The 23142-nt window shown below is 43.9% G+C and overlaps 1 protein-coding gene across 4 annotated transcripts in view; it reads left to right on the top strand.

Annotated features, from left to right (window-relative positions):
• Positions 1–4978, top strand: part of CEP164 (centrosomal protein 164) — an 83822-nt gene extending 78844 nt beyond the window's left edge. For 3 of the 4 annotated variants that reach the window (XM_053924630.1, XM_053924633.1, XM_024570902.3), the window contains 3 exons: positions 362–428; positions 1273–1395; positions 1588–4978. In XM_053924630.1, the coding sequence (XP_053780605.1) occupies positions 362–428; positions 1273–1395; positions 1588–1681 (284 nt within the window). In that variant the 3' untranslated portion in view covers positions 1682–4978. Of the gene's footprint in view, positions 1–361; positions 429–1114; positions 1396–1587 lie in introns of all 4 variants that reach the window. The other variant, XM_053924632.1, reaches the window with a different exon arrangement.
• The last annotated feature ends 18164 nt before the right edge of the window (positions 4979–23142 follow it).

Consider the following 23142-nt stretch of genomic DNA (forward strand, 5'->3'; position numbering starts at 1 on the left):
CCTGGGCTGTATTGCTTCTTCCTATTTCTGGAAGGCTGGCTTCCCCTGGTGTCATAGCCCTGTTGAGGAATATGAAAAGCCATAAAAACAGTTATTTGAAGGGAAAAGTTACAACTCCACATTCCAGCCCAAACAGAAAAGTAGATTCAGTTTGAGAAATGAAATAGAGGAATTCCTGTCTATCACCTTTCTCTCACTTCCAACTACTGAAAGTTTCCCTGTTTCTATTTGTTTTGGGGGCACTGCCTTTTCAGTGTTGGGGAGGTAGAGGTGCTGGGGAGCAGGGAGGTGGCCTGCTTGGGTTTGGCTCTGGGTCAGCTGACCCACTGTCCTGTGTGAATGATTTCTTCCCACTTTCCAGCTGGGGTCCCATTCCTCAGCAGCAGCCCTGCCCCCTTGGAGAACAGGCTGGGTTACGTGTCTGCCAGGTAAGATTCCATGTAGGCTCAGGGGGAACCACACAGTTCAGCTACTTACTGCACCTCCCTGAGTTGGTAGGACCTCTGAGGGGAGCAGAATTCATGGTCGTGTAGCTGAGACAGGTCAGGCAGACTCCCAGTCTGCAAAGCTGCCTGAATCTTAGATGCTCCTCTATATACAACCAGAGGAAAGTCCAAGTGCGGGTTGGCTGGGCATACCTGGCCCAGATCCATGAGGAACTGCCCTGTGGCACCTGCCGGGAGAGAACAGCCCCTGGCCTGACCCTTCACACTACCCTCCCACTGGCCCCTTCAGCGCTGGAGTGTGGCCTTTGTCTTTGACACCCAGGTCTTTGTCTGCTCCCGACCGCTCCCTTCTTCCCCCATCCAACTGAGCAGCATCTGGAGTGAGAGGGGTGCCCTGTAGGGGAGACAGATGGACAATCATTTAAGCCTGTTATTTCTCATTCATCTTATTCCTTGCCAGAGGTATCCCCCACACACAAGACCCCCAACCATAAGTACTCCCACCCCATTTATCCCTTTGACCAGTTTGGGACTGATGCTGGGCAGGTGTTTGAGCAGACATTGAGGAGAGTTTTCGCTGATGAGATCAGCCCGGAATCTGTAGGTGTGGGAGCCTGGAGTCTTGATGTCAGGAGTATTTACCCAGGAGGGGGTGGGAATATTTGCAGGGGCATCCTGCCAGTAGAGGAAGCTTTGAATTGCTCAAGAGACCCCAGCAAAGCTACAGCTGGTATGTTAAGAAGAGGGAGGGGCAGATGTGATGGCCTCTGGTTGGCGGTGTCACGTCCTTTCTTCCTCTGGCACTCCCCCCTTGTGTCCTTCCCAGTGAGCAGCTCCGCCTCCTGCCTCGGCCCAGATCGCACATCCCCGATGTGGGCAGCACCAACTTTCAGGGCATGATTGAGGCGAACCTGAAGTGGCTAGAACGTTACAAGAGTGACCCCAAGTTGTATCCTTTTAGCCAATTCTCAAACCCCGGTCCCTTCCTGCTGTAGCTACCGGGATGGCTGAGCTGGGCTGCATGGCTTGTGTTTGTGCCCTGGGGCTTCAAAGAGGATCCTGTTTGGCTTCTGACCCTTCCTTTCATGGCCCTTCCCTGGTGCTCAGCTGACTGCAAAGTTTTCCTTCACCCTGTGGCCAGACATCTTTTCTCGGTGCATAAGCCCTCAGCCACTCTGGGCTTCCAGCAGCTGGGCTTGGACCAGAACAACAGATTGAAGATATATCACTCTTGAGGCCCTGAGCAGTGGCATTTGGGGCACCTGGCATCTCCTGCACCCAGACCAAGTGCCGGAGGAGGGCCCTTCACTTTATTTCCTCTGATAAAGCATTCTCCTGTCCCCTCTTTGCTGTTTGCCCCAATCAAAACTTGGAGGAACTACAGAGGGGAAAGTGGGCTGGGGGAAAAGGAGGGTACGACTGAAAGCAGTGAGCCACCAACAGTGATCACCTAATGGATCTCAGGCCAAAATACGTGGACTTTTCTGAGCTCCTGCATGGACATGGCAACACTAGTGCGGGGCATCAGGACACGGACGCCTTCAGGATAGGGTTTTAGAGTTCATGTCGCAGGCCAGGGGACTCCGTTTGGAGCCAAGTGGATCCCTTGTGCCTACCTACAGGGCACTTCTCAGTTCTGTGTGTGGTCCTCACTTCACCAGAATGAAGCCCCTAGCATGTCTGTTCCCTGGGACCAGCCTCTGTCTCTCCAATACCTCCGCCTCATAGAGATCAGGACCTTTTCTCTTTCTTTTCTTTTTTCTTCCCTTTTCCTTTCTTTTTCCTCCCTCCCTCTCCCTTCTGTTTTAAATGTCCTCTTTCTTGAGCCTCTGTTTCTCCTTTTAAATATCTCAGGATTGGACTCAGAGCCCTGCCAGAGGTTTCTGGAGGCAACCAGAGTTTTGTCACCTATCGTCCGTCTGCTGGTCCTGTGCTGCTTCAGGGGCTGTCTTCAGGACCCCCACCGTCCTTCCTGTCTCTGGGCCTTCTCCCCAGAGCCCTCCCAGCTGGCTTCTCAGGTCTCAAGCGCACAACTTTCAGGAAGACAACAACAAGCCATAGGAGAAGTCTGGGATGGCTTCTGGTCCTCACCTTGCTTTTCTCCACCTTGGGTGTATCCACAGGTTCTTGTTTCCATCTTGTTACCTTTTCTACTTGTGCCCGCCCCTGCTGCCCCTTCTCAGAGCTTGGAGACTCATTCTGAAGGAGGTAAAGGTCTGGGCCATTGCCTCGCCTTGGCAGTGAGGGGTCTTGTGTCATTTTGGCTCAGCCCCCTGCAGCCCCACTTCTCATCAGCAGGCTCCCTGGGACTGTAGAGGGTGTCCTCTGACATCTATCTCATTTTTAAATTAAATGTCCCCATTTTTCTTGTCTCGAAAGCTGTGGGGTTGCCCCTGCCTCTCTAATGCCTAGAAACCAACTCTCCACCATCCTACTAATTTCTTTGTGCCATGGATTAAGAAATGAAGATCCTTGGTTTTTTACCCCACCCCCTACCCTAACCCCATATGTTTTGTCGTCAGCCTACCACAAAGAAAAAGCCCATCTTGTGTGGTTGGTTCTGTGTGCCTTGGGACTAGCGTGCGTGTTACAGCCACCTCGGGTGACAGTCCCACGTTTTGTACATCAAGTGAGTGTCTGCAGGTCCATGTTCTACAAGGTGGTTGTATGAATGTATCTTCTGTCCGAAGGCCTTTATTTCCTTCATCTTAAGAATAGAGGAAGGAAAATTTAATATTCACAGAACATTTCCTAGGTAGCTGATCTACTCATTACAACAAACCTATGATGCAGCAATTTTCATCTTTGTGTCTATGAATGAGAAAAATCAAGGATCAGAGGTCCTTAAGTACCTGGTGTCCTGGAGAACGTAGCTGAATTCTCTACAGGTAGATTGCTCACACCCATTCCCATGCCCTGGAGCCTGCCCACTGCTGCCAGCCTTGAGAAGTGCTGACCTCCATCTCTCCCTTCGCCCCCCTCCCTGCTCCACTGTCTACCAGATGGAAACCCACTGTGCATTTCCCCAAAGGGCACTGGTTTTCCTGTGCAGGCAAATGAAGCCTGAAGCAGGCAAATTTAGGTGGGTATTTTTCCCCAACTCCAGCAGTGTGAACAACCTATATACAGTGCAGACTTGGATCTGCAGCAACAGAGATAGGAGGAGAACCAGCCGTATTTCATGGATTTGCATAGGAAAACCAACCTAAAGAAGAAGCATACAAAGTAACCCAGGTGTCCTACCCACTGGTGAAAGCAGGGAAGAAGGAAGCAAGCTAGAAGGAAACGTTTGTTGAACACCTGTATGCCAAGTGCTTTTAGTATGTAATCCTTTAAACCTGTAAAGTTGGTATTTGTATTTTATAGATGAGGACATTTAGGTTCAGAGGTTTAAGGTCACCAAGGATTTGAACCCAGGTTCATACATCTCTGAAAGCCAAGTTCTGTTGACCACTATGCCAGCATCTCCTATCTTCCTCCTAGCTTGCAGAGCAGTCCTTGCCAGCCTGCTCTAAAGACCTGGGCCTCAGGAAGGGGGTGGCTTCTGGCTGAGTAAGCAACCCTCCCCATCCTCTGCCTGCTGGGGGGCCAGAGTTTACAAAGTGACTTTTTTGACTCCAAAATTGTCCCATTCTTCCCCTCATGGATTTTAGAATCTGCCTGGGGAGTCTACACTTAGACATTTACAGCTGAAAGGAGCCTTGCAGATAGCTGGTTCTGCACACTCATTTCACAGAGGAGGAAATGGCCTGGGGAGGTTACATGAGTTGTCCAGAGTTAGTGTGTGGCAAAAGTGGGGCCAGAACTGAGGAACTGGTTCTGAAACTCCCAGCCTGGGGTTTCAGGAGTGTTTTTTGAAGGCTATTTATTTTGAATAGGCTGTATGTTCACATGCTCAATGTTCAAATGGTATAAAAATCACTCCATCACGGGCCATCTGGTTTCCCTCTGGAAGGAAACAAATACACCAGTTCTCTCTGGAGATTTTATGCAAATACAAGGAAAAAAAAATGGACACTATTTTGATGCTCTTCCCCTTTGCAGGTGGGGTTAAGAATCATTCCTAATACAGGAAAAGATTCCCAAAGCTCTTTTGTGAGAGGTTCACTGACTACTGTGGGAGTAACGTTGGGAATGATAATTGCCCCACTGCACCCCCTCAACTGCCACGAAACTTACACATAAAATGGTGGTATGGTGAGGAGGGACATAACCCTGGCTTTAGGATGCCTGGCTCTGACACCTGTAAGCTCTGACCTGAGCAGGCCCTTTCTGGGCCTGTGCCTTCCCTGCTCAAAAGCACAAAGCCTGAATCCATGCCCCAGGAATGAAGCAGGGTGACTGCCTCAGCTTCGGTGGCTCTGAGGATCCACTGTGGGTGGGGAGCTGCCCTCTTCCAGAGGGAGGCGGGACTGCTGCCAGTGGCCTGCGATAGGGGTTGGCGGGGTGGGGGGGGGTTGCCAGTCCTGCTGCCAGCTTTGTTAATGGAGATGGGGAAGTGATGGTTATCACTGGTGTCCTAATAAACTGGAACCCTGCCTGCCACCTTGTGCCTCCTTTCCTCTTGCATCTTCCGCCTACCACTCCTGCACTCCACTGAATTTGTCATCTCCAGCAGACATGTTCCCTAGGGGGCCCAGTGAAGGGCAGTGCAACACTGCCATTATGGAGAAGAAGGCTGCCTGCTCTTGGGAAGTAGGAAGCAGTGGGACAGTTTGGTGAGTCTGAGGGGGGCATGGAACAAACGGCTCCTGATTCTGTCTCAATTTTCACATTTGTAGAATGGGGTTAAGAGCAGTACCATAAAGTGGTTGTGAGGATTGAAGACCTTAATCCCTATAAAGTCCTCAGAACAGTGTTCAACACATAGTAAGGGAAGTGACATCACCAAGATGACAAAATAGGTTGTTCTTGACTTTGCTTCCCCTCGCAAGAAAAACTACTATTCATGGGCAGGACACCACTGAGAGAATGCCAGAATGGGAGGGTGAGGCTGAAGTGCTCCCCTTCCTTCACCACAGACCTAGAGATACTGCATTAAGAGGCTGAGAGTGGCTACATGCTGACTGCAATGCACCTCCCCCAGCCTGGTGCAGCACCACACCAAGAAGTCTCCCCCCTGAGCCTATGGTTCCTCCAAAGATAAAAGGGAGCCCACGGGTGACATCCAGCCCTCCAAAATTGTGGGTTGTTTCATGGGAGCCTACTCTGGTTTTACCTGACAGGGATTGCAGGGGAATGTGGGACTCAACCACTCAGAATGATTGTGATGGAGAAGGGTGTAGGGTCTTCCAACAACCAGCACTCAAATCATGGGCAGACCAAGTTCCTACCTGCAGAGCCTAAGTCGTAGTCTGAATCCGCAGCTTTGCTCATCTGTAGAATCAAGTTAGTGGTGCAGTCTGACCAAAGAACTTGGCAGGGTACAGGTTTGCCTGATTTGGGTTCTCAGACAAGGGGTTTTGCTGGCCTTGGAGGCTGGTCTGCCTGTGCCTAGGTGGAAGAGCTGAGTCATAGCCCTACCAGCGGTAGAGTGTGGCTCTGGGCCCTATCTGACAGGACGGGCTGGTGAGAACACCTGGAAGCTACATAACCCAGCAAAGCTTGCTCTAAGAGGTGGATGGGCAGAGCTAACTGCTCCCGAGCACAGCCAGTGTCCCTGTTTGGCTAAGGAACTTGGAGAATGAGTCGACTCAAGACCACAAAGAGCCTAAGAGGCCTTGGAGCTGCTTCTGCTGCTGTACCCAGGCAGGGAAACTAATTTGTAGCCCCACTTACTGCAGAATAAGCATTCAGCCCACCTGACCAGCCCTGTTTACAGTGGCACTTGAACAGAGCACAGCCTGTGTCTTTCCCTGTCTTCAAAGTGAAACTCGTAGCCTCACCTGACCAGGATATTCAGTTCACACTGTTGTCTAATTTGGGTTCCCAAACAATGAGCCATATAGGCCCTGGGTACTGTCCTGCCCTGTCAGAGCAGGGAAGCTAATTCACAGCCCAACCTACTACTAAATGTAGTACCCAGTCCTGAATATCTAGTAAGCCTGACTGGAGAATTGAGGCAATGATGGAGCTCATCCTATAGCCTCACTTGGGCAGGGAACCGAGCCAGCAGTCCTGTTCAGCTGACCTCCACCAGCCAGTGGCACCCCCCCCCCCCCCCGCCCCAACCAACTTCAGGGCTCAAACAGTTGCCTTACCCCCAAATAGACCCTAATAGCAGACCCCACCTGCCCAAAGTAATTACCAGCAGGCACATCCAGAAACCCAAACTAAGCTGATGTGAAGAACTGTCTCTTACAGAGCAAACCTGCAAAGTCTGGAAGAGGAGAACACTTACTCAAATGCACAGATACCAACCTAAGGGATTAAGGATCTCTCTCTCACACACACATCCCCATAAACACGACAGCCAAAAGGAAACTAATCTCTAATGATTGAGCCTAAAGAAATGGAGATCTATGAACTGCTAGGCTAAGGATTCAGAATAATCCTTTTAAATAAGTTCAATGAACTACACAGACAACCAAACAGAATTAGGAAAACATCACATAAACAAAACAAAAATAGAAACCATAAAAAAAAACCCAACCAAACAAATCCTAGAGCTGAAAACTCAATAATCAAACTGAAGAATTCAAGAGAAAGCTTCAAGAACCAAAGAATAAGTGACCTGTAAGATAGGACATTTGAAATTATCCAGTCAGCGGAACAAAAAGAAAAGAATGAAAAAGAGTAAGAAAGCCTATGGATCTTATAGGCCACAATAGAAACCACCAATATTTGCAATGGGAATTCCAGAAGGAGAGGAGACAAGAGAAAGAGACATAAAGTGTATTTAAAGCAATAGTAGCTGAAAAATCACCCAACTTGGGGAGAGAAACATGTCCAGACTCAGAGGCAAAAAAAAAAAAAAAAAATCCCAAACAGGTTGAACCTGAATAGGGTTACACCAACACACATTATAATTTAATTGTTGGAAGTCAAAGATGGAAAGAATTTTAAAAGCAGCAAGGGAAAGCCCTGGCTGGTGTGGCTCAGTTGGAGCATCGTCCCATAACTGAAAGTTTGTAGGTTTGATTTCCTATTAGGGCACATACCTAGATTGCAGGTTTGGTCCTTGGTCTGGGTATGTATAGGAGGCAACCAATCAATGCTTCTTTCTTGCATTGACATTTCTCTCTCTTCCTTCCTCTCTCTCGAAAAAGCAATGAAAACAATGTCCTCGGGTAAGGATGAAAAAACAAGAGAGAAGATGTTACATACAAGGAGACCTCCCTGAGACTTTTCAACAGAAACTTTTCAAGACGGAAGAAAGTAGAATAGCACATTCAAAATATTGAAAGAATAGGATACAAATAGGAACAGCAAGATGGCAGCAGAGTAGGATAATTTATCTCACACTGCTTCGCAGAACCAAACTGAAAATAAAAACAAGAAGGGGACATCCACCTGAAATAAACAACTAAAGACTACCTTAAGGGGAGATGCTTAACCAAGGACAGGCAGAACTCATCTTGAGATAAGTAGGAAGGGCAGGAACATGAAAGGGGACCATACTGCTTTCACAGGTGGCAGTCAAGTTTCCTGCATAGCTGTGGGAGCTTCCCAGGGAGAGGAATGAAGCCTGGACCTCCAACCAGGGTCCCAAGCACAGAGCACCAGTGCTGGGACCACCCACCCATGCAACATCCGGTGGTGAAAGCCTGCAGGTATTTAGGCCCACTGAAGAGAGACAGAGCCCACTGGAGATAAAGCAACATTTTCCCCGTTTCTTTTCTTCTAAGGGGCCAATGCACAGGTTTTGCATTCCCAGCCAATCGCCCTGGGATCAGACAAAGGGAGGGCAGCACAATCTGGAGCCGTGTGAGGTGAGTCTGGAGTGGGAAGTTGGGGGGAGAGGTCCGGGGGAATGGAGGCTGGGTTACCAGGGCTGGGATATACCATGACACTGCCCCAGCCACTTTTCCTGAGAAGAGCAAGCCCCTTCCAGGGGAAAACAATTACCCCACCTTGTGGAAAACTGCTAGCCTCACCCTCGGAAAGCCTCCTACCCTCATCATTTGGAATCCTACTCACCCCACCCTGCATCTTCCCCCCTCCCCGCCCCCACCCCCGGCCCCCTGTCCCCATTCTTTCTATCTTTCCTCCAACATGCATCTTATTCCCAGCTGAGGAGACAGCAACATAGACAGACTCTGGGGTGTGAGAGACTGGCTTTAGGGGATGGCCATTCCATATACTTTTCCTGGGAACCAGACTGGCACTTCCCCCTCATGGGAGAGCCTAGGAATGCCCTCTAGGTCTCAGGCAGACCCAAACTCTGGGCTCTGGAGGCCCCACCCACTATTCTATTAGAGGCTTCCTCCTTCTGAGTTCAAGGGCATTCTATTTCTGACCTGGGCTGTTTCACCCCTCCTTAGGCAACCTGGCCTGTCCTCCACTGCCCCCCACTCCCAGGAGGTCACCATATTGTTGCTGAACTTGGTGCAGACACCTGGCATAGTGCACTACAGCCCATAATTTCTGGGCTCGAGTGATCCTCCTGCCTCAGCCTTCCAAACAGCTGGACTACAAGCATGTGTCACGGTGCCCGGCATGAGTTCAGGGACATTCCACCAAAAGCCCTCTCAGAAACAGAAGGGCCATTGGCTAGACTAAGACTAATGGCAGGACCACAGGCAGAGGCAGGTGGAGGTGATTCCTGCAGTGGCTTTGGTCATTAGGTGACCCACCCATGATAACAATCCAGACTTACAGAGCAGTGAGGCCTGGAGGAATCAGGCACAAACTGTGGATCGCTGCTGAGACTAGGTGTGGACGGCATCTGACATTGGCTTGTGGCAGTTTCAGACATCAGAGCTGTGTCCAGAGGGAGAGCCCAGTAGGCAAGCCCTAAACTCTGCTGAGATGAATTCCACTTTGCACTTACTCATTATTTTCATTATTTTTTCTTTCCTAGAGCTTTTTATTTTTTTCTTTGTTCCAATTTTTTTCTTTCAAATCTTGTATTTTACTCTTCCCTTTTCTTACTCCATTTTGCCTTTTTCATTCCTTTTCTTACATCTTTAATTTTATTTTTTCTTTGTTTTTTTGTGGCAATTCCCTGTGTCTATTCTTTACTCATGGTTTCTCCTCCCTCTATCCTACATAATCATTTTTTTCCCCTTTGGTCTTACTGTATTTTTGTTTTTCTTTTCTTTTTTTTCCAAATTTTAAGTTATGTTATTGTTATTCAATTACAGTTGTCTGCATTTTCTCCCCACCCCAGCCAAACCCACCTCCCTCCCCTGATTCCACCCTCCCCCTTGGTTTTGTCCATGTGTCCTTTATAGTGGTTCCTGAAAACCCATCTCCCCACTATCCCTTTCTCCCTCCCCTCTGGCTATTGTTAGATTGTTCTTAACGTCAATGTCTCTGCTTATATTTTGTTTGCTCTTTTCTTTTGTTGATTATGTTCCAGTTAAAGGTGAGATCATATGATATTTGTCCCTCACCGTGTGGCTTATTTCACTTAGCATAATGCTCTCCAGTTCCATTCATGCTGTAGCAAACGGTATAAGTTCCTTCTTTCTCTCTGCTGTATAGAATTCCATTGTGTAAATTGCCATAGTTTTTGGATCCACTCATTTGCTGATGGACACTTAGGTTGCTTCCAATACTTGGCTATTGTAAATTGTGCTGCTGTGAACATTGGGGTGCATAGGTTCTTTTGGGTTGGTGTTTCAGGGTTCTTAGGATATAATCCCAGCAGTGGAATTGCTGGGTCAAAGGGCAGTTCCATTTTTAGTTTTGTGAGGAAATTCCATACTGTTTTCCACAGTGGCCTCACCAGTCTGCATTCCCACCAACAGTGCACTAGGGTTCCCTTTTCTCTGCATCCTCTCCAACATTTGTTTGTGGATTTGTTTATGCTGGCCACTCTGACCGGTGTGAGATGATACCTCATTGTGGTTTTAATTTGCATCTCTCTGATGGCTAGTGATGCTGAGCATCTTTTTATATGTCTCTGGGCCCTCTGTATGTCTTCCTTGGAGAAGTGTCTGTTCAAGTCCTTTGCCCATTTTTTAATTGGGTTGTCTGTCTTTCTGGAGTGGAGTCGTGGGAGTTCTTTATGTATTTTGGAGATCAGGCCCTTGTCTGTGGTATCATTGGCAAATATGTTTTCCCATACTATTGGTTCTTTTTGTAATTTGGTGCTGTTTTCTTTAGCCATGCAGAAGCTTTTTATTTTGATGAGGTCCCATTTGTTTATTCTTTCCTTTATGTCCCTTGCTTTAGGGGATGTGTCTGTGAGGATGTTGCTGCGTGGAATGTCTGAGATCTTCCTGCCAATGTTTTCCTCAAGGACTTTTATGGTGTTACGACTTATATTTAAGTCTTTTATCCATCTTGAGTTTATTTTCGAGTATGGCGTAAGTTGGTGATCGAGTTTCATTTTTTTGCACGCAGCTGTCCAGATCTCCCAACACCATCTGTTGAAGAGGCTGCTTTTGCTCCATTTTATGCTCCTGTCTCCTTTGTCAAATATTAATTGACCGTATAGACTTGAGTTTATTTCTGGGCTCTCTGTTCTGTTCCATTGGTCTATGTGCCTGTTTTTATGCCAGTACCAGGCTGTTTTGATTACCGTGGCCTTGTAATACAGTTTGATATCAGGTATTGTGATCCCTCCTGCTTTGTTCTTCTTTCTCAAAATTGCTGCAGCTATTCGGGGTTGTTTACGGTTCCATATGAATTTCTGAAATGTTTGTTCTATATCTGTGAAATATGTCATGGGTACTCTAATAGGGATTGCATTGAACCTATAAATCACTTTGGGTAGTATGCCATTTTGATGATGTTAATTCTTCCAATCCACGAGCATGGTACATGCTTCCATTTGTTTGTGTCTTCCTTAATTTCTTTCTTCAATGTTGTGTAGTTTTCTGAGTACAGGTCTTTTACCTCCTTGGTTAGGTTTATTCCTAGGTACTTTATTTTTCTTGTTGCTATATCAGATGGGATTTTTTTTCCTGATTTCTCTTTCTGATGTTTCATTGTTGGTGTACAAGAATGCCTTTGATTTCTGAGTATTGACTTTGTATCCAGCTGTTTTGCCAAATTCATTTATTAGGTCGAGTAGTTTTTTGGTGGAGTCTATAGGATTTTGCATGTAATCTGCAAACAATGATAGCTTAGTTTCCTCCTTTCCAATTTGGATGCCTTTTATTTCTTTCTCTTGTCCGATTGCTGTAGCTAGGACTTCCAAAACTATGATGAATGGGAGTGGTGAGAGAGGGCTTCCTTGTCGTGTTCCTGATCTTAGTGGGAAAGCTCTAAGTTTTTGTCCATTGATTATGATGTTGGCCATAGGTCTCTCATATATGGCCTTTATGATGTTGAGGAATGCTCCCTTTATTCCCACTTTGCTGAGTGTTTTATCATAAATGGGTGCTGTACCTTCTCAAATGCTTTTCCCACATCTATTGATACAATCATGTGATTTTTGCCTTTGCTTTTGTTTATGTGGTGTATTATGTTTATTGATTTGTGAATATTGTACCATCCTTGCATCCCTGGGATGAATCCCACTTGATCATGGTGTATGATGGGTTTTTTTGATGTATTTATTGATTATGCTATCACAGTTGTCCCATTTCCCCCCCTTCATTCCACTCCATCCTGCCCACCCTCTCCCTCCCACATTCCCTCCCTATAGTTCATGTCCATGGGTCATACTTATAAGTTCTTTGGCTTCTACATGTCCTACACTATTCTTACCCTCTCCCTGTCTATTTTCCACCTATCATTTATGCTACTTATTCTCTGTACCTTTCCCCCCTCTCTCCCCCTCCCAATCCCCTATTGATAACCCTCCAGGTGATCTCCATTTCTGTGATTCTGTTTCTGTTCCTGTTCTAGTTGTTTGCCAGTCTCGGTCCCACCACGGCAACATGAGTCCTCTCCGCCCCAGCTGCTCGTCTCCGCCCCTCAAACTGGTCTGGACGTATGTTTCTTTTTTATCTACTTGGTGTCGGACTTCCTTGCCGTTCAATTTTCTGTCAGTTCTGGTTGTGCAAGGAGGCGCAGTGTGTCTACCTACGCCGCCATCTTGGTTCTCCGTGTATGATGTTTTTAATGTATTGCTGGATGTGGTTTGCCAATATTTTGTTGAAGATTTTAGCATCTATGTTCATCAGTGATATAGGCCTGAAGTTTTCTTTCTTTGTTGTGTCTTTATCTGGTTTCGGGATTGGGATGATCTTGGCTTCATGACACTAGTTTGGGAGATTTCCATCTTCTTGAATTTTTTGAAATAATCTGTAGAGGGTGCTGGTTAGCTCTCCCGTAAATGCTCTGTAGAATTCTCCTGTGAAAATGTCTGGTCCAGGGCTTTTGTGTGTCAGAAGCTTTTTGATTACTGTTTCAATTTCATCTGGTCTTATTGGTCTGTTCAGGCCTTCTGCTTCTTCTTCATTCAGTATTAGAAGGTTATATTTTTCTAGAAATTTGTCCATTTCATCTAGGTTTTCACATTTTTGGTGTACAGTTCTTCGTAGTAATCTCTTACAATCCTTTGTATTTCTGTGGTATCAGTTGTAGTCTCTCCTCTTTCATTTCTGATTGTGTTTATTTGGGTCCTCTCTCCTTTTTTTCTTGATGAGCCTGCTTAAGGGCTTGTCAATTTTGTTTATTTTTTCAAAGATCCAGCTCCTGGATTCATTGTTCCTTAGAATTGTGCTTTTAGTCTCTATGTCATCTAACTCTGCTCTGATCTTGGTTATTTCCTTCCTTCTGCTTGCTCTGGGCTGTCTTTTTTGTTGTCCCTCGAGTTCTTGTAGGTGTAGGTTTGGGTTGTTTATTTGAAATGTTTCTATTATTCTTAGGTAGGCTGTATCACTATGAACTTCCATCTCAGGACTGCCTTTGCTGTGTCCCATAGGTTTTCGATTGTTGTGAGTTCATTTTCTTTTTTTTTTAAAATTTTTATTGTTATTCAATTACAGTTGTATGCCTTTTCTCCCCATCCCTCCACCCCACCCCAATGAGTTCATTTTCGTTTGTTTCCAGAAACTTTTTGATTTCTTCCCTAATCTCATTCTTCACCCATTCATTTTTTAATGGCATGCTATTCAATCTCCATGATTTTGAGTGTTTTGGGGTTTTCCCCTTGAGGTTTGTTTCTAGCTTCAGGCCCTTGTGGTCAGAGAAAAAGCTTGATATGATTTTAATTTTCTTGAACTTGTTGAGGCTTGTTTTGTGTCCTATCATGTGATCTAGCTCTGAAAATGTTCCATGTGCATTTGAAAAGAATGTGTATTTTGCGTCTTTGGGATGAAAGGCTCTATATATATCAGTTAAGTCCATTTGATCTAGGGCATTGTTCAATGCCACAATATCTTTGTTGATATTTTGTTTGGAAGATCTGTCCATCTTTGACAGTGGTGTGTTAAAATCCCCTCCTATAATTGTGTTGCTGTCAATGTCTTTTTTGTAGTCCTCTAGGATTTTCTTTATGTATTTGGGTGCTCCTTTGTAGGGTGCATATATATTTACAATGTTTATGTCTTCCTGGTGGATTCTTCCTTTGAGTATAAAGTGACCTCTGGGTCTCTGTTTCTGGCCCTTCTTTTGAAGTCTATTTTGTCTGATATTAGTATTGCTACCCTGGCTTTTTTTCCTGTCTGTTTGCTTGGAAAATTTGTTTCCAGCACTTCACTTTCAGTCTGTGTAGGTCTTCTGTCCTGAGACGGGTCTCTTGTAGGCAGCATATGTGTGGGTCATGCTTTCTTATCCATTCAGCTATTCTATGTCTTTTGATTGGAGCATTTAATCCATTTACGTTTAAGGTTATTATTGATAGGTCCTTATTCATTACCATTTTTTCATACCTGAGTTCCTCTCTCTTTCTCTTTTCCTTCCTTTCCTTAAGGCAGTCCCTTTAGCATCTCTTGCAGAGCTGGTTTGGTGGAGGTATATTCTTTTAGACTTCTTTTGACTGGGAAGCTCTTTATTTGGCCTGCTATCTTGATTGAGAGCCTTGCTGGGTAAAGTAGTCTTGGTTGAAGGCCTCTGGTTCTCATTACTTGGAATATTTTTTGCCATTCTCTTCTGCCTTGAGTGTTTCCATTGAAAAATCAGCTGCTAACATCATGGAGGCTCCCTTGTATGATACTTGCTGTTTCTCCCTTGCTGCCTGTAAGATCCTCTCTTTGTCTTGTAATTTGCCATTTTAATTATGATGTGTCTTGCAGTGGGCCTCTTTGGGTTCCTCTTGCTTGGGACTCTCTGTGTTTCCTGGATTTGGGTGACTTTTTCTCTCATCAGATTAGGGAAAGTTTCCATCATTACTTTTTCAAACAGATTTTCTATCCCTTGCACTTCCTCTTCTCTTTCTGGTATCCCTATTATACAGATATTATTGCGTTTCATGTTGTCCTGCATTTCCCTTAACCCCTTTCATTTTTTCTGAGCCTCTTTTCCTTTTCTTGCTCCTTCTGGGTGTTTTTTTCTACCTTGTCCTCCAGTTTGCAGATCCGATCCTGTGCTTCATTGAGCCTGCTTTTGATTCCTTCTGCTGTGTTCTTTAGTTCTGAAATTGTATTCTTCTTTTCCTCTTGGCCCTTGTTCATTGTTTGTATTTCCTTTTTCATTTTGATATAGTTTGCAGTGAGTTCATTGTAGTTTCCCTGTAGTTTTTGGTAATGCTCTGTGAGCTCATTAAGCTTCCTTATAACCAATGCTTTGAAATCAATATCTGATTGTTGACTTGCCTCTTTTTCATTTAGCATTGTTTCTGAGGCTTCCTCCTTTCCTTTCATTTGGGGATTGTTTCTTTGTCTTCCCATTGTTTGTGAGACTCTTCCTGTTAACCTCTGCTTCTTAAGTTGCTCTGTTCTGACTCCCTGGATTTATGGTGTAAAATTCTGTGGTAGAATACCTGTGAGATTCAGTGGTACAGTCTCCTTGATCTGCTGAGCTTACTGATCTTGGGCTGTGGTTTATGCTGGTTCTGTGTATGTCTTTGGTTTTTGGTTGTTGTTGGGTCTTTCTTTGGTGGGTCCTTCCCAGCAGCTGGTTATGTGAGGGTCAGTCTGTCCCCCACCTCTTGTTTTCTGTTGTACAGGTGTGGGCAGATTGTGTTCGAGCTGGTTCTTCTGTGTGTGCAAGGTTTTGAGGCTTTTCTCTTGCTCTTGTTCAGTTGTTTGTTCTGAGTAATTTTTCCACTATTTATTTGTATTTCCAGATAGGTCCTGGGTTGAGTCAGTGTGGCTTCCACTCCCTCCTTCACCTTCTTCTGTTCTTATCTGTTGGTGTTTCCTTGGAGGTGGGTTTCCTCTTCCGGGAGTTATCCTGGTGTTCACAGCTTCTGCCTACTCTTTTTTGTGATAGGTTGTAGGGGGAAAGTGAAATAGTTTAAGACAGCAGGAGTGTATTATATGATATTTAAAGTACCACCTCCTAGAGAAGAGATAGGATATCCTTTGGATATGTATAGTGTTAGCTGTGATCATTCAATCACTTTTTAGAAAGGGTTGAAGGAAGATAAGACTCTTGTTGCTGGAGGGAAGGATTTTGAGTTGAATCTAGAAAACTGTGAGCTTGTGGGAGGTCAGATTATGAGGTAAAGTGAGAGTAAAGGGTAGAATATAGGTGTAATGTGTGAGAGAATAGAGTTAACCACACCAGTAATGAAGTTCAGGAAACAGTGAAGTGGTCTGAGATCTGGGAGGGGTTCTGCGTAGTATTTACAAATGTAGGGAACAGCTAATATTTATAATAGTAATGGAGCAACAATCATATGACAGAATCTATGTGATCTGGATAACTAGAGTAGGGAGTATAGGTCCTAGAGTAGTGTGCTAATGGAACACAAGTGAAGTGAAAGATGGTTAATTAACAATACACTGTGAAAGAGAGAACAAGGGGAAACCAGTCAAACTGCAAATTAACCAGTCAAGTGAAGAAGACTAAACAGAAAGAAGGGAAATACAAAAATACTAATAAGATGAGTGATGTAAGAATAATGAAAAAAATAATATTACAAATATACAATAACTTGCAAGTTCTCTGGAGTAGCGCAGTGAAATTTGTTTCACTGTCTCAGCTGTTGCGATGCCCCCTCTTTGGGTCCAACTCTGGTCTTTTCACAGTTCCAGGTTTTATTGTCTCACTTGTGGGGATTAAAAAAAAAAAGATGGAAGGAAAAAGAGATATAAAGGGAGAGAAAGAAGGAGTAGAACAAGAAAGAAGAAAAGAGAGGAAGAAGGTATTAAAAGAAAGAAAAAATAATTAAATAAATAAAAAAAAGAGAGAGAGAGAGAAAGAGAAAAAAACAACAAGCCTGCTGGCTTCAAACTGGCCATGCCAATTTTACTGGTCTTTTTGGCTGCAGCCAACTCAGGGGGCCTAGCCCAGGTCTTCTCCGTTCCCGACCAGCACTCGGGCAACTCCAACCCAGCTCTCTAGCAGCCCCCGGACCCACAGGTTCAGGCACTCCCCCTCTTCCCATCTATGGGTGCATGCACAGGGCCTTCCATTATGCACACTCTCCTTGGTGCCTGTGGTCTCAGGTCCCTCCAAGTTGCACTCTCCCTGGTGCACACCCCCATGGGAGTGCCGGGAGGCCAGGTGGAGAGGAGACCTGAGGTGTTCCTGCAGGAGAATTCCCTAAAGTGCCCCCAAGTGTCTTTTTCTTCTTGAGAAAATCTTCCTGCTCAATCCTGCTGCTCCACACAAGGAAGGGCCTGTCCTCTCACACAGCCCACCTCTCCAGGTAGACTGGGGACTGTCTGGATCAGGGCCCCACACGGCCCAACTGTCAACTCTCCCCAGCCAGCGCCCACTGTCTCTGTCTCCGTGGGTTTACCACTTCGTCCTTATTCCCCTCCCTGTGACTTCAAACAACCAGGTCTCTCTCGGTGCTACTCAAGCCTTGTTTGACAGGGGAGGGAGCCATTAACTCTGCTCTCTCCCAGGAGTCCTGTGGCAAGCCCTGCGGGCGCGGGCCTTGGGCTGCAGTTACCCTGGTCCCTGTGCTAGTCCCAGGGATCTTTTTGCAATCCCCTTACTGTCTGTTTTTTCAGTGTCTTCTATACTTTTTGGTCTCCTATCTTCATAAATGCTGGGGTACTGTTGGCTGTTCGCCTTGTTCCTCAGTAGATCAGCTAGGTGTTTCACCCATGTGCAGGGGGAAGTGGACTCTGCTCCCACCTATCTCGCCGCCATCTTCAGAGTTCCTTGTTTTTCTTATAATATTGTATTTCTCTTTCTACTTTTATTATTCTTTGTTTTTTTAATCATTGATTTTGTTGTTTTTTCTTGCATGGGTTTTGTTTTTGTTTTAATTTGTTCTCTTAACACTGGTACAACACTGTAAAAGATGTGGTGGGGTTGAGTCTCTCAGCCAACTAGCTGGAGGTGAGAACCCGCCAATGAACAGGCCAACAAAAATCAAGACTCAGATAAAATCGGAGAGCCCACATAAATTACCCAAGGGGCATTTCTAGAGCATCCAGCTAGGTTATCAAGGAGACTGCACCACTGAGTCCCACGGGACTCCTACCATATAATGCCAACCCACGAGGACAGGGAGTCAAACCAGATCTATTTAATATGTAGAAACAAACCAAAAGAATAAGCTAATATAGGGAGACAAAGAAAAAACCCCAAATGAAATAAAAAGAGGAATCTCCAGAAAAAGAGCTAATTGAAATTGAGGCAAGCAAATTATCAAACAGAGTTCAAAGTAATGGTTATAAGGATGCTCAAGGAACTTCGTGAGAAATACAAGGAACTTAGGGGGAACTATATCAGCATGAAAATAACATAGAAACCGTGAATAAGAACCAGCTGGAAATGAAAAATACAATACCTGAAATGAAGAATGCACTAGAAGGGATTAAAAGTAGGTTACATGAAGCATAGGACAGAATCAGCAATTTGGAAGACAAGGTAGTAAAAACACACAATCAGAGCAACAAAAAGAAAAAAGACTTAAAAAGAACAAGGGTGGTTTAAGGAAACTTCGGGACAACATGAATATACACGTCACACGTGTATATTCACGACACGTGTATACAACAATATACACGTCATAGGGATATCAGAAGGAGAAGAAAGTGAGCAAGGGGTAGAAAACCTGCTTGAAGAAAAAAAAATGACAGAACAATTCCTCAACCTGGCGAAGAAAAATGTCACACAAGTCCAGGAAGCACAGAGAGTCCCAAGCAAGAGAAACCCAAAGAGATCCAAGACACATCATAATTATGATGGCACAGCTTAAAGACATAGAGAGAATCTTAAAGTCCACAAGACAGTTACCTACAAGGGAACTCCAACAAAACTGTCAGCTGATTTCTCAACAGAAACACTTCAGAACAGAAGGGATTAGCATGAAGTATTCAAAGTAATGAAAAGCAAGTGTCAGCCATCAAGACTACTCTATCTAGCAAGGCTATCATTTAAAACTGAAGGTAAAATAAATAGCTTTACAGACAAAAAAGAAAAAAAGGCTAAAGGAGTTTATTAACACCAAACCAGCATTGCAAGATATGTTAAAGGGACTGCTTTAAGGAGAAAAAAAAATATATATATATATATATATAGAGAGAGAGAGAGGAACATAGGTATAAACAAATAAGACTTCTGGCTAAGATGGAGTTGTAGGCAGATACACTTTGCCTCCTTGCACAACCAAAAGAAGGACAACAGCAAATTTAAAAACTAAAAACAACCAGAACTGCCAGAAAATTGAACTGTATGGAAGTCCAAGAACCAAGGAGTTAAAGAAGAAACATTCACCCAAACTGGTAGGAGAGGCGGAGATGGGCAGCTGGGATGAAGAGGAAGCGTGGCAAGGCGATGGCTGGAGGACCCACCAAGGCAGTGGCTGGCAATATGTGTAGTCCCACATTTGCATACAGATAAACTGAGAGGAACAATGGGGGAATGAGACAGACTGTGTAACCTAGTATTCCAGCATGGGGAAATAATGCCTCAAAACCTCTGACTGAATAAATCTTTGGGAGTTGAGGTGGTGGGAGAATCTCCCAGCCTCACAGGAGAGTTCATTGCAGAGACCCACAGGGTTCTAGAACATACACAACCCCACCCACCCGGGAATCAGCACCAGAAGGGCCCCATTTGCTTGTGGGTAGCCGGGGGAGTGACTGAAATCCAGCCCAGAGCCAAGCAAGGTGCATTGTTCTCTCTCAGACCCTTCACCCACATACAGCACCACAAAGCAACAATGTGGGTTGCCCTGCCCTGGCCAATACCTAAGGCTCCACCCCTTACTATGTAACATGCATGCCAAGACAAAAAACAAAACAAAACAAACAAACAAAAAAACACGGCCCAAATGAAAGAACAGATCAAAGCTCCAGAAAAGATACAACTAAGTGATGAAGCGATAGCCAACCTATCAGGTGCACAGTTCAAAACACTGGTAATCAGGATGCCCACAGAAATGGTTGTAAAATAGAGGAAAAAGTGAAGGCTATGCAAAGTGAAATAAAGCAAAATATGAAGGGAACCAACAGTGACGGGAAGGAAACCGGGACTCAGTTCAACAGTTTGGACCACAGGGAAGAAATAAACATTCAACCGGAACAGAATGAAGAAACCAGAATTCAAAAAAACAAGGAAGGGCTTAGGAACCTATGGGACAACTTTAAACATTCCAACATTCAAATCGTAAGGGTGCCAGAAGGAGAAGAGGAAGAGCAAGAAATTGAAAACTTATTTGAAAAAAATAATGAAGGAGAACTTCCCTAAATTGGCAAAAGAAATAGACTTCCAGGAAGTCCAGGAAGCTCAGAGAGTCCCAAAGAAGTTGGACCCAAGGAAACACACACCGAGGCACATCACAATTACATTAGCCAAGATTAAAGATAAGGACAGAATCTCAAAAGCTGCAGGAGAAAAGGAGACAGTTACCTCCAAAGGAGTATCCATAAGACTGTCAGCTGGTTTCTTCAAAAGAAACCTTACAGGCAAGAAGGGACTGGCAAGAAGTATTCCAAGTCATGAAAGGCAAGGACCTACATCCAAGATTACTGTATCCAGCAAAGCTATCATTTAGAATGGGAGGGCAGATCAAGTGTTTCCCAGATAAGGTCAAGTTAAAGGACTTCATCATCACCAAGCCCTTATTACATAAAATGTTAAAGGAACTTATCTAAGAAAAAGAAGATCGAAAATATGCAAAATGACAACAAAATCACAACTATCAACAACTGAACCTAAGGAAAAAACAAAAACCAAAATGAACTAGAACAGGAACAGACTCACAGAAATGGAGATCACATGGAGGGTTATCATTGGGGAGGGAGAAGGGGAAGAATGAGGAAACGGTACAGGGAATAAGAAGCATGAATGGTAGGTACAAAATAGGGGGAGGTCAAGAATAATATGGAAAATGGAGAAGCCAAAGAACTATGACCTATGGACATGAACTAAGGTGGGGAATGGTGGTAGGAGGTGGGTACTTGGCAGAGGGGAATAAAGGGGAGAAAAACTGTCATGACTGTAGTAGCATAGTCAATAAAAAATATATAAAAAGAAATAAAGTGGCAATGAACAAGTACTTATTGATAATAACTTTAAATGTAAATGGATTAAATGCTCCAGTCAAAGGACATATGGTAGCAGAATGGATAAGAAAGCATGACCCATATATATGCTGTCTACAAGAGACCCACCTCAGAACAAAAAATTTACACAGGCTGAAAATGAAGGGATGGGAAAAATATCCCATGCAAATGAAGATTTGAAATAAAGGCTGGTATAGCAATACTTCTGTCTAAAAAGTAGACTTAAAAACAAAGGCCATAAAAAGAGATAAACAAGGTCACTACATAATACTAAAGGGAAAAATACAACAAGAGGATATGACCCTTTTAGATATACATGCACCCAAGGTAGGAAGACCCAAATATATAAAGAAAATTTTGGTGGACTTTAAGGAAGAGACCAATAGCAATACAGTCATTGCAGGGGATTTTAACACCTCACTGTCACTATTGGATAGATCTTCCAGACAAAAAGCAACAAGGAAACAGTGACCCTAAATGACACACTAGATCAAATGGAGTTAATTAATATTTACAGAACTTTTCATCCCAAAACATCACAATACACATTCTTCTAAAGTGCACATGGATCATGTCCAAAGATGGACCACATGGTAGGACACAAAATAAGTCCCAATAAACTCAAGAAAATGGAAATTGTATAAAGCATTTTCTCAGATCACAATGGCATGAAACTAGAAATCAACCTCAGTAAAAAACCCCCTCAAAATCATTCAAATACATGGAGACTAAATAGCATGTTATTAAATAATGAATGGGTCATCAATGAGATCAAGAAAGAAATCGAAAAGTACCTGGGAACAAATGAAAATGAACACACAATAACCCAAAACCTATGTGACTGAAAGCAGTCCTAAGAGGGAAGTTTATAGCATTACAGGTATACCTCAAGAAGATAAAAAGACCTCAAATAAACAATCTGACTCTACACTTAAAAAACTTAAAAAAACAACAACAAACAAAGCCCAAAGGGTGTAGAAGGAAGGAAATAATCTAGATCAGAGCATAAATAAATGACATAGAGACTAGAAAAACAATTCAAAAGATCAATGACTCCAGGAGCTTGTTCTTTGAAAATATAAACAAAATTGATGAACCTTTAGCCAGACTCATCAAGAAAAAGAGAGGACAAAAATAAATAAAATAAAAAATGAAAGAAGAGAAATAACAGTGGATACCACGGAAATATAAAGGATTGTAAGAAAATACTATGAACAAGTATATGCCAAGAAATTGGACAACCTGGGTGAACTGGATAAATTTCTGGAGTCATACAATCTCCCAAGACTGAATCAGAAAGAAGCAGAACACCTTAAAAGACCTATAATAACTAATGAAATCGAAGCAGTAATCCAAAATCTCCCAGCAAACAAAAGTCCTGGACCACATGGCTTCACAGGTGAATTTTCCCATTCATTCAAAGAAGAAATAACACCTGTCCTTCTCAAACTATTCTAAAAAATTCAAGAAGGAAGACTTCCAAACTCTTTTTTATGAGGCCAGTATTATCCTAATTCCAAAACCAGGTAAAGACACAACAAAGAAAGAAAATTACAGGCCAATATTTTTGATGAACATAGTAACTGAAATCCCCAACAAAATATTAGCAAACTGGATCCAGCAGTCCTTTAAAAAGTTCATGCATCACGATCAAGTGGGATTTATTCCAGGATGCAAGGTTGGTACAATATCCACAAATCAATAATTGTGATACACCACATAAACATAATGAAAGATAAAAAACACATGATCATGTCAATAGAAACAGAAAAAACATTTGATAAAGTGCAGCACCCGTTTATGATAAAAACGCTCAGCAAAGTGGGACTAGAGGGAGCATACTTCAACATAATAATGCCATATACAAAAAACCTACTGCCAACATCAAACTCAATGGGCAGAAACTGAAAGCGTTTCCCTTAAAATTAGGAACAAGACATGCGGTGTCTGCTTCCACCACTCCTATTCAACAGAGTACTGGGTCCTAGCCACAGTGATCAAACAAGAAAAAGACATAAAAAGTTTCCAAATAGGAAAAGAGAACGTAAAGTTGCCATCATTTGCAGATGACATGATATTGTACATAGAAAACCATATAGGCTCCACCAAAAAATTAC

The sequence above is a fragment of the Desmodus rotundus genome, chromosome 5 (assembly GCF_022682495.2).
Source record: "Desmodus rotundus isolate HL8 chromosome 5, HLdesRot8A.1, whole genome shotgun sequence".
In the NCBI taxonomy this organism is placed as follows: domain Eukaryota; kingdom Metazoa; phylum Chordata; class Mammalia; order Chiroptera; family Phyllostomidae; genus Desmodus; species Desmodus rotundus.